Source organism: Papaver somniferum, chromosome 1 (assembly GCF_003573695.1).
Source record: "Papaver somniferum cultivar HN1 chromosome 1, ASM357369v1, whole genome shotgun sequence".
In the NCBI taxonomy this organism is placed as follows: Eukaryota; Viridiplantae; Streptophyta; class Magnoliopsida; order Ranunculales; family Papaveraceae; genus Papaver; species Papaver somniferum.
In genome coordinates, this window is record NC_039358.1 from 213987846 (window position 1) to 214000234 (window position 12389).

At 36.5% G+C, this 12389-nt stretch overlaps 1 protein-coding gene across 1 annotated transcript; it reads left to right on the plus strand.

The window, feature by feature from the left end:
• The first annotated feature begins 1158 nt into the window (after positions 1-1158).
• On the plus strand, positions 1159-3970 carry LOC113359858. The gene is made up of 5 exons (XM_026603433.1): positions 1159-1825; positions 1940-2193; positions 2350-2445; positions 2546-3697; positions 3776-3970. The coding sequence occupies exons 1-5, from the start codon at positions 1159-1161 to the stop codon at positions 3968-3970; spliced, it is 2364 nt and encodes a 787-aa protein (XP_026459218.1).
• Positions 3971-12389: the final 8419 nt, after the last annotated feature.

A 12389-nucleotide genomic window follows, 5' to 3' on the forward strand; every position in this document is an offset into this window, starting at 1 on the left:
GTCAACAAGGAACAAAAAGAATCCTATGTGTTCTAGATAGAGTTGTTTCAACTCTTTATGGTTACAGAAGTATGGTGATTGGCAGGACGGAGCTGTGTGTATTGTAGGGTGGCTACCGCCTCCCCTAAAATTTCGAAAATCTCCACAAGTTGTAATTAATTTCCATTGTTTTAGGTAAAATATCCAATACCATCCCCCTAAAATTAATTGTAAATATATTCAAGTTGACTGAGAGATATTTTACCCATTTGTCAAATTATAGGGATTACGTGGGGAGTGGGGATTAGTTCTGTTATCACGGGTTCTGTAAACCTAAACATTCATGTATTCAAGTTATGGTTTATATCACATGCGTTTCTTTTTAGTTTATTTGCTTTAAGAGACGTGGGTATATGTTTTAGTTACAGAGAAGAATTAATGAAAGTGAACTAGATCAAGAAGAAAGTGACCGTCTTGAAGGTATTAATTTTACTCCTTTTTGTTAATTTTCATAATTGAACTGGATTGCTTTCTTTCAAAATTTAAAAGCTAGCGTTTGTTTGTTTAGTTATAGTAATTGATTGATTTTTTTATGGCTTTGTAATTTGTTAATTTCCCCTTTGTTTTGGTACTCTTTATTTAACAGTACACAAGAACTAATCCAGTTTACTGTAGGTACGTACAAAGACATGTACATATGATATGGACGGGAATAGAGATGAAAGTTGATACTTTTCACCTAGAAAGGTAAGCATTTTAATGCTTATATTTGTTGTGTGTTTCAATTTTTATTTTTATGCTAATAGCCAAGCATCAAATTATTCGAGGAAAAAATTAGTGATTTGCAACATGATCCGGGGTTGCGTCCCTAAGTGTGGGAATACGATGCATACAGCATATAGCATTTCAGCGAGGTTAGACGAACATATATTGCAGCCTGTCCATATTAGCCTAAACTTTTAACATACCTGCTATTTGATACAGTGGTTTAGTTTATTTCCATCATAGTTAGTGTAAACCGAAAAATTGTCTTCGCCCCCCTTGCGCAAAAATTCTGGCTCCATCCCTGGTAATTGGGGATATAAGGTTGGATTGAGGATAGTTTCAGATCATGCTCCATTATTATGTGGTTGTGCAAGCATACCCATACCAAAGAATGTTCCCTGGAAATTTCAGAAAATGTGGATTAATCATCCATCATTCTTAAGTGAAGTGAAGAAAGTATGGACTGAGAATATTATTGGTGATGTATCTTTTATTTTCATGCAGAAGCTAAAAAAGCTAAAAAAAAAGTTCTTAAGTGAGTGGAATTGGAATGTATTTGGTAATATTAATACAAAAATTAAGGAAGCAGAAGAGAAAGTTCAAAAAGCAATGGAGTTATCCGATCAAAATCCCTTAAATGAAGATCTTTTGGCCAACCTAGTAGAAGCACCAAATGAACATGCAAGAAGAGAAGTTCAAGCAAATACTTTTATGAGACTTAAGTCAAGAGAAAAATGGATTAAAGATGGTTCTGCAAACACTGCATACTTCCATGCTAGAATGATGATTAGACAAGCAAGAAATACAATTAGTGAACTAGAAGATGCAAATGGAAATATTACTAGTGATCAATCTCAAATTGCAGATACTTTAGTCAAGCATTTTCAACAAAAATTTGAAGCTCAAGATGTTGATGTTTCTGAAAAATTGCTTGATGTTATTCCCTCAGTTAATACAGATGAAGACCAAGAAATGTTGGACTCCATTTCCACCACTGAAGAAATCAAGAAAATTGTTTTTGAAATGGACTCAGATAGTGCCCCTGGTCCAGATGGATTTCCTGGATCCTTTTATAAAAGCTGTTGGGATATAATTCAATTGGATTTAAAAGATGCCATACAATTTTGTTGGAGAAGAAGATTTATCCCCAAAATCCTGAATTCAAATTTCTTAACCCTCATTCCTAAATGTGCAGGTGCTAAGCAAGCAAGTCAATATAGACCAATTGGATTGAGTAATGTATTGTTCAAAATTTTCACAAAAATAATCTCTGTCAGAATGAATGGACTCATGGAGAAGTTAATTTCATCACAACAGGCTGCTTATGTTAAAGGAAGAAGCATTCAAGAACAAATACTTCTAGCTTCAGAGATGGTAAATGAAATGAGGAAAAATAGAAGAGGCGGTAATGTGGCTTTTAAACTGGACATATCACAGGCTTATGATTCTGTAAGTTGGACTTTTCTTCTTAAATTTATGCACAAATATGGATTTTCATCATCTTGGTGTGATTGGTTGTTAACCATGTTTAAATCTGCAAAATTATCAGTAATGCTCAATTGAGGACCATGTGGCTTTTTCTCAATGCATAGGGGTCTTAAGCAGGGTGATCCTTCATCCCCTATTTTATTTATTTTGATGGAAGATGTATTGAGTAGAAATATCACAAATTTGGTTAATACAGGGCAGATAACTCCAATGGTAGTTAGAAATGGAATACATCCAACACACTTATTTTTTGCTGATGATGTTTTCTTATTCTGTAATGGAGCTCAGAAGACTTTTTTTTTGTCTATTTAAGCTGATTGACAAATATCAACATAGCTCTGGTCAGATGATTAACAAATCCAAAAGCAAGTGTTTCATTGATGGTACTAATTCAACCAGAAAGCAACAAACTAGTAGCATAGTTGGTATGGATATATCTAATTTTCCTGATAAGTATCTTGGTATTATTCTAGCTCCAGGAAGAGTAACTACTGAAATGGTCTGTCCAATAGTTCTTATGCTTCATAGCAAACTTGCATCTTGGAAAGGAAGATTATTATCTTTTCATGATAGACTGATTCTTGTAAAAACAGTTTTGTGCAGCTACCCTCTTTACAATATGGCAGTTTATAAATGGCCATCTTCAGTTATTAAGATATGTGGAAAACTAATAAGGAACTTTCTATGGTCAGGTGATGGAGAGGTTAGAAAGTACATAACTTTATCTTGGAAGAAGATCTGTGTGCCATATATTGAAGGTGGCTTGGGTATTAGAAGGCTAGAAGTTCTTAACAAAATTTTGCTGATGAAAATGATGTGGAAATTGGTATATTCATCAGATGAATGGGCTCTGTTTTTTACAGCTAAATTCAAAGATAAATATGGTATATGTTTTTCAAAATGGAAATTATCATCAGTAAGAGCAGGTTTGCAATGGGCTTGTCTTACTTTACAAGAAGAAATCTCTTGGAAGATTGGAAATGATGCTAGCATCTCAGTATGGTTTGATAACTGGTATGGATCATCCCCACTAATTAATGAAATTGGTTATACTGATTTTGTTCATAATAATATGCAGTTGAAAGTTCAGGATTTAATCATTAATGATCAATGGAATATACATCCTCAGTTGCATCACTTGTTACAGATTGATAACTTGCCTCATATTCACAGTGGAAATGATTCCATAATATGGAACCTACATAGTAGTGGAATGTTTAATAATGCAAAGGCAGTGGAGAAAATAAGACACAAGGAAGATAAGGTAGATTGGTCTTCTTATATATGGAGGAAATCGTTGCACCCAACTATTGCCATCAACATTTGGAAGCTTCTACAAGGAGTTTATGTGAATGATGACATGAAAAGAAAACAAGGATATGAAATGCCTTCTAGATGCTGTATCTGCAAATCAGAGAAGGATTTTATGGAGCATACACTGTGGCTTTGTGATTTCAGTGTTCAGGTTTGAAATTGGCTTGGCAATATGTTTCAATTTCCCAGGCCATACTCTTTTTCAGAAGTTTTTTCTGCAGCAAAACAGCATAGTCCTATCATTGATGAAGTATGGATAATATCTGCTTGTACTGTCATTAAGGAGTTGTGGTTTCAAAGAAACAGAGTTTTCTTTGAAGGAGGTGATGTTAATATTCATGGTTTCAAGCATAGGGTTATGAAGATTGTTCAAGATCATGGTGTCAGAATAAAAGGGGTCAGGTGGAACTTGTGTGCCGGTTAAATATTTGTTTGACCTTTTTTTTCTACACCCAGTTTACACTCTTATGTTATACGACAAGTTATTTGCGTATATTTTCTCAGGGTGAGCGTTGGTTAAACATACACCATTATGAATAAATTGATATTAACCTAAGGGATACATGGATTGAATCAATAGAGACCTCTAAACGATTATTTAATCCTAGACTTAGATAAATTTCGGCGAAAGCAAGGCAATACATAGTATGTGCGTCAAGCATTTAAACCGTTATGTGGCCATAACAGACGAGTTTGTCTCGTGAGGGTTTACATAGAGTATGCCCACAAAACCATTACTATCATGTCGTTGATGTGGTCGTTTTAATCTTCTTCCTCTCCATCCTGAGGAGGATTTGGTGGTGGTTGTATCGTGTTGAGTTCCGGGATGTTAGCCTTCATGATTAGGTAGCATTGATAAAACATGAATTATTTTCCTGTATCCCGAGCGTATTTCCCATTTGCATATCGCTCCTACACCAAAAAAGAAGTCATAAGTTGGTAAGTGTTTTTGTTGAGGAATAAAATCAAGTGGTCTGAGTAAAAAAGACAAATTACTTACAAGCCTCTCAACTGTCCATACAGGAGATCGGTTCTGGGCATCGTGGTACCGTTTAGGGTACCACAAAATCTCCATGGCTATCATCGTGGTACCGTTTAGGGCATGTCGCCTCTTTCCGTCGTCGCATATATCTAACAATAGCGGGCTCCATTTTGCAGCTAGAATAAAATTTTATCAGTATCGCCATGGATTTAAAACGGTATATTGTTTCGTAAATGTCATCAAAAAAAATATAAAACGCACATAAACATGAAATATGAAGAACATAAAATATGGATAATACGATGTCCAGCATATATTAGGAGAAACTAAATATATCATATAAGAACAAAATAACAAACGTCTACTACACCCTCGCTAATCAACACCATTTTAACTTGTTTTACTAGACTATCCCAAAAAACTGACTCTCTGGAACAACTTCCGTATCAACACCATCATCACCTCTCTGACCACTACCATGAACACTACCTTGCCAACTGCTACCCAAGCTCATCCCTAAAAACTCACCAGAGTTTGGTGAGTCACTAATCATTGGCGAGGCATGCGCCATTGACGGGTTGGGCTCTACAGGAAGGTTACTCTAAACAGCGTAAGGGACATAATAAGCATTCGATGCGGAGGGGTCTGCAGTTGTACGCTTGCGACGGTGTTGGGTTTCCGGCAAAGATACTCCTGCGCTATAAGTGCTGGGAAATGTTTGTTCTTCCTGATTTGAATTGAAGAGGCCGTCAGATGTTCCGGAACTACGAAGGGTTGTGGGGGTTCCATACAGCGCTCGACGACGAGACCCATCCTATATTCCCTGTCTGGTAGATTGGATCAGCCAATAAGCTTCTCCCGCAAACTGGCGTAACTCTTCCTAAAAAAAATAAAAATTAATATTTAAACATTTTTATTTAATAATAAATAATCTCCAAATAAAAATGAAAATGAGATATAAAAGGACTAACCTCCGAGATGTTCATATTAGAAAAATTGTATGGGTTCTCTGCTTGCATGGGGACTGCAACTAGATCTTCATTCAAATATTTGTAGAAAGGCATGTCCCATTGTAGGTTCGGGAGTTGCATCATGGACTGTCCTGCTTGGTCGTATCTGTATGTCTGGAATGACATGGTAGGAGGTGGGTATTGGGGCATCAAACTACGAGGTATACCGGCGTGACCAACTCTGATATCATCACGTGTGTCTATGTGAGTTGTTTCTGTCCAAAGATCTCCCACGCTATGAGTTCTCCAAAAATGGGTATACACTTTTTTCGGGACAAGAAGGAAGTGGTCACTAACTAAAGCACTGTACTATCAGATACGTCCTCCAGTCTAGGGGGTTGGATGGGATAACTATCGCACCTAACACCTGCCTCATACATCTCTCGGCCAGATAAGCAGAAGCTCTGGTTCCGTCCTTAACATTCTTGAAAACATATGTCCTCTTTAGACATCTCCAGTGTTGTTTGTAATGCATCAGTGGCTTGGTGTACACTATCCCGGAACCAAGGGTCCCAAATAACCGCATCTCACATCCTCATATCTATCTGAGCGCGTGCATCGGACACAGAGTGTTTGTGAAGATCTACTTGTACCCTATTCCTAAGGTTCGACCCATCAAATAGAAGAATAGAAGGGTATGGATCAAGTTCATCATCTCTTAGGTTTTCCTTCAAAAACGGTTGACAATTACGGAAATAAAAATAATACCAGAATTCTAAGATCATCTACATGCCACCCATATCCTTTTGTTTGCACGAACTCCAGTCATCCAGGTGTTTATATAAAACACCCAAAGCTGGGGTACCCCAATCATAAGACCCAACAGCATCCAAATTATCCAACACTACACACCATCGTTTATCTACTCTAAGACTACAGTCTGCAAACAAAAAAGAACCAATACACCAAAGCAAGAAGATTCTAGTCAATGCATCGGAAATGTCGCTGTTCTCACATCCTTCCTACTTAAAATGTAATTAGCCAAGTGAGAAATTCGCATTGTACATGCCTTGGAATCATAATCTCCAGGTTTCAGATCCTGATTTCTTCTTTGTACCATAACATCTAACAAACCCTAGAAATACTTATCATCCATAGCTTCAAGTTCTTGTTGCGTCATTGTTTCCTTTGGTAATTCCGGGATTGGATTACCTCATCCGATTGGAATACCAGTCAACCGAAAGAAATCTAGAGGGGTCAAACCTATCTCAAACTCATAGAAATGAAAGGTTCTAGTCTTCTTTCCACCACCTTGATGTGATTATAGAAGTGGTAAATAAAGTTCGTTCAACTCGGACTTGATGAGATTGGTTTAAGACTTAAAAATAAATACAAGGAAAATATATATACACGATTGTCACGATATCGAGAGGTACTGAGACTCAGGATTCCACCAAACTCATAACATAGGGTTCAAATATTAATTCTTTTAACAATTATAGCTCAATAAATAAAGACATGGACTCTTATTTTTTCCGAGGTAGATTCTCAAAATATTAGTTGTAAATCCTAAGCATGGGACGTCAAAACATCTAAGCAAGCATGACCCATCAGATGAGATGACAACTAATTAATCAAAATCATAAGTCAATTTTAATTAGTGCAAAAGTCATATAAGAATTAAATATACTTACCCACGTATGATTTTAGGATTTCTCCGTCATCCCAGCGTTGGGGTTTAGCTCTTCATGATGAAAACACGCTCCAAAGATATAAACATGGCTCAAAAGGTGTTTTATTGAATAAAAATATTATTACAGCGAATCTGTAACATATATAATTGTTACAGAGTCAACTGTTACAGAAATTGTTGCAAACTGAAGATAATAGTTACTAATGGACTGTTACAAGATTCTGAATTTAAGACCCTATGAAACGACTGTCCTTTACAACCTTATGTTATTCAGCTTAGTCTTCTTCCTGCTGCTGCTGCAACTTCTCCTGCAGCGTACCCCCAACTCCCGATCCCTTCTCAGACCTCCCATCAGTCTATATATATTCCAACAGGTAACATAATGACTCGATTTATCTAGTTTTCTTCTCTCCAAAGTCTCGGGTTTTTCTTTCACCGTAAATCACGATAATATCTCCTCAAATCTCTTTACGCGTCTCTGTGTTTGATACACTCGAATCCTGGAAGTCCTATGCTTGCACGCGTCTTCCATATTTACTCAAACAAATCCCGTAAACAAATCCTCTTTCCTTCCTTAACACAAACAATTCCCGTAATAAGTTATCTTCCTTGCTTTCCGAGAATACGATGGAATCTACCATTTTTATCGCAACCAACTTCCTTACCAACCTTGTTTTAGTGTAATAGGGTCATTCCAACCAATTTCCGTTAAAATCTCCCATAGAATCTCGTTCAAATTCTCGCCTGAAGAACCGAGAAAGCTCATACCCCTGTTTTGTGTCGTCTAGATGATCCAGCCCAACTCAGTCGGATTTAAACACCATATCAATCCTGTTAATCACTATCAAGCCCACAGTCCTTACCCGTCATTGAATCTCGTTAAAACTCCTTCAAAATTCGATCGAAATGTTACGCAGTTGAAAGCTTCCTTTTCCCGCCAATTTCAAATTCAAACCTAGGAAATAATGACCTCCCCTTAACAGTTGCTGGTGTGTGGATAGCAGTAGGGTGCCCCTTAGTAATTGAAGTGCCCCTTATCCAAACTGAGAGTCCGAATAGTAATTTTCTCCCACCAGCACAAATACCACTTTTCGAGCTAATTTTCCAGCAAAAGCTTATTTCTCCAAAAACACCTACAAAGACATAAAATGACTAAATAAGTACAAAATCGAGCATTATAATTACACAGAATTGAGATCATATCAGACACATAAATGTGTCTATCAAATATCCCCAAACTTATTATTTTCTCGTCCTCGAGTAAACAAAATAAAATCCTAACTCACTGTCGCAGGCATCGTCGATTGTATTTAGTGTATGTAATAAGCCTTTAAACCCCTAGGTGGCCCTAGTGGCCGAGTTATAGTCTCGGGAGGGCTTACAAGAGATATACCCACAAAACCTTTACACTCCAGACCCTAGCTATCTAGGCAGAACCTTGGAAGGCACTAAAGAATCTCCTCGGTTGGCATACTTATTGACTACAGGAGGAAGTACCCTGATGCGAAATTCCAATTGTTGTACACGAGTTCGCACTCAATCATACTAAAATTCATATAAAGTGACAGATCTCTACTCAGATAGTTTCTGAACATCGTAACCGGAGTCAACCAATCACATGGATAGATTAAGAAGATGGATGTATAGAAAAACGTAGATGATGTTGAATAAGGTGAACCTATCCTAATGGACTGAGATACTGGTCTGGACTAATATCAACACACTGGCATATACAAGGGAACCAGTGGTCGATAATCCTAACTCTAGGTCAACTCATCTGGTATATACAAGAGTACCAGTGGTCGACTTTATTGTATTTATTCCAGTTGGTTTGGTGGTCTGGTCTCATTCATTTTTTATTTATTTTTTTTTCAACTCTTTTTTCTTTTCCTCATCTCAGTCACTCTATTTCACTCTAGCAATGGTAAAAAGAACAAAAAGAAGTGATCAGGATTCTTTCGATGTTTCCATCACGAGATATGGCGAAACTACCATGTTTTTCTTTTCTTCTAACACCTAAGCTCTGTGCTTTTATGAATAGACTCTTCTAGATGTTTCCATCTAATCAGATTGGTTCCTCAACTTCTACAACCAAAATGCTTCCATCCACTTAGATTGGTTAGTGCCATCCTTAATAGGCATAAATTTGTAGGCTCTGGAGTTTATTTATTGCAACTAAAAAGTTTTTCCCATACCCCCAAGCTTAAATCTAACATTGTCCTCAATGTTCTAAAGATGAAATTAAAAGCATGAACAAGGAAAAATTGTTACCATTTGAAGCAAAAGAGTCAAGGAAAGATATTACCGTGTCGCAAAAATATTGGGTTACCTCCCAAGAAGTGCTAAGTTTAACGTCTTCATCTAGACATAAGTAAGAATTAATCACCTCATAAAATCATAAAGTAATAGCCGGAATTTCTATGGGTCATCAAAACCAAAGAGAGCTATCACAAGTAAAAGGAATCTGCAACCTGCCAAGAAAATAAACAAATAAAACACATCCTTGTCTATTTTCCTGTTTAAGACAACTACATCTAGCTGTGGTTCAGGTTCAGGCTCTATGAAAGGGTCCAAATACAATATTTTCATGGGATGCATTTCCTCGTAGCTAAGATCTGATTCAGGTATCAAAGTCTGGAAAAAATTAGAAGCACATAATAATAACCTGAATAATTGAGGATCCTCTAAGTCAATCAAATTTGACTTACATAGATGACCATAATTGAAGTGGTGGTCATTCTTAAATAAATGTGTCGATTCTAATATACGAAAGTACTTAGGTTTAGTCTCAAAACTTAATAATTGACACATCTGAAACATATACGTTCCCACAATTGGTTGAAAAATATTTGGTGGGAAAATAAAGTCAATCTGGGTGTTATCGCCTGGGAAAACCACATCAACCAGGGGATGGGTTTCTAACAACTGAACTTCTTCCTGGACATTATTAGGTTCTGGAGAGCTAGTATGAAGGTGATCTGGCACAATATTTGAGGCACATATATCAAGTCCCAAGTGAGGGATCTCTACAAAAGGCAAAGGTGAAGTACGAGGAGAATGATAATCACCCCTAAACTTAGAGTTTTGGGTGTCTCTAGATAGACTAGCTACAATTTCCATAATTTCTAGGTCTTCGGATTCCTGAAAATGGTCAATTGCTTCTTCTAGGTTATACTCGGGTGAAACATCCTCACTAATATTTGAACTCTCTATGAGTCTATCTTCTTTATCTAAGACTAATGTTTCTAAATCGCTAGACTCGAAAACAATATTCTCAGAAGAAACTCGTTCCTCAAAACTATCATCGGCTTCGTAATCAAAAGGAAATTCTACATCGTCTAAAACGGGGGTATATCTAGTCAAATCCTCTTCCTTTTGAATAGGTGAATAATTATTAAAATTATTTGGATTTGAACTAGAAATATTATCATTGTAAATCTCAATTGGAGTAACAAATTCCTGATCACTATGCCTACTTATTTCAAATTCTTCATCAACACTATCCTCATCATAATCATCATTATAATAGCATGAAAATGGTTGAACCTCATCTAAACATGTAGTGTTACCAATTCTAACCTCGTCATCTTGATGATTGTGTGAATAACTATCTTCAATTTCAAGGGTATTATTGGAAACACTATATTGGAAATTAAGACTATCTTGAGCAGTTCTTTCCTGGGCCTCTAACAACATTTTATGAGTCGACTCACGTGACTTCCTGATTTTATCTAGGAAAGAAGGTTCACATGTTGCATTGCGTTCGTCCATAACTAAGTTATTCATCTCAGTTGAACTACGTGTCGACTCAAGTAACTTTTGTGCTGACTCAGCTAACTTATGTGCGGACTCTACTAGAGAGAAATTTTGCTCATATGACCGATGGGCGTATGGATAGTAATTAGGCTCACCATGGTATGGACCATAACCTTCAAAAGGCTGATGTTCCCAACCACTATTCACATTATGGTCAAAGTAGTAACGTCCATTTTAAAACTCAGTCGGATATTCGTTGTATTGGCTATTGTAATACCAGTTCGACATTCTATTGCAGGGATGTGAGTTGTCACACAAAATTAAACCGACTGACAGGGGATTCATGGGTGGATAGAGTCTTACCTCCCGTACCAGACGGGCGATGAACCGTTGAAGTCGACTCAGGCCACCGACTCCGATGTTCAGTGTACGAACCCGAGGGGCCGAGACAGTATCCTAACTGTCGTCCTTCCCTGCAAATAGTTGATATTTAATTTTTGACCCTTCCTTAGGGTTTAAAAATAATGTCCAAGAATGTCCAAAAAGTCCATAAATAAAAATGTCCAAAAAGGAAAAGAAAAATTACAAAAATAACACCCTATTTACAGTTTCTGAAATTAAAACAAAATAACTATATACAAAATCTTCTTCTTCACTCCTTTCAGATTCCTCTTTCGTTTCCTTCTTTCGCGATGCTTTCCTTTTATAACACTTTTTCATCCCTTGCAGCTTCGCTCCAAATTTGAAAAGAATCGAAAAATACCAAAACGCGCAAAAAAGAACAAAAAATAATAAAAATAAAAATAAAAATAAAACAAATCTAAATACAAGTCCGCGTCGGCGGCGCCAAAAATTGATATGATTATAGAAGTGGTAAATAAAGTTCGTTCAACTCGGACTTGATGAGATTGGTTTAAGACTTAAAAATAAATACAAGGAAAATATATATACATGATTGTCACGATATCGAGAGGTACTGAGACTCAGGATTCCACCAAGCTCATAACATAGGGTTCAAATATTAATTCTTTTAACAATTATAGCTCAATAAATAAAGACATGGACTCTTATTTTTTCCGAGGTAGATTCTCAAAATATTAGTTGTAAATTCTAAGCATGGGACATCAAAACATCTAAGCAAGCATGACCCATCAGATGAGATGACAACTAATTAATCAAAATCATAAATCAATTTTAATTAGTACAAAAGTCATATAAGAATTAAATATACTTACCCACATATGATTTTAGGATTTCTCCGTCATCCCAGCGTTGGGGTTTAGCTCTTCATGGTGAAAACACGCTCCAAAGATATAAACATGGCTCAAAAGGTGTTTTATTGAAGAAAAATAGTATTACAGCGAATTTGTAACATATATAATTGTTACAGAGTCAACTGTTACAGAAATTGTTGCAAACTGAAGATAATAGTTACTAATGGACTGTTACCGGATTCTGAATT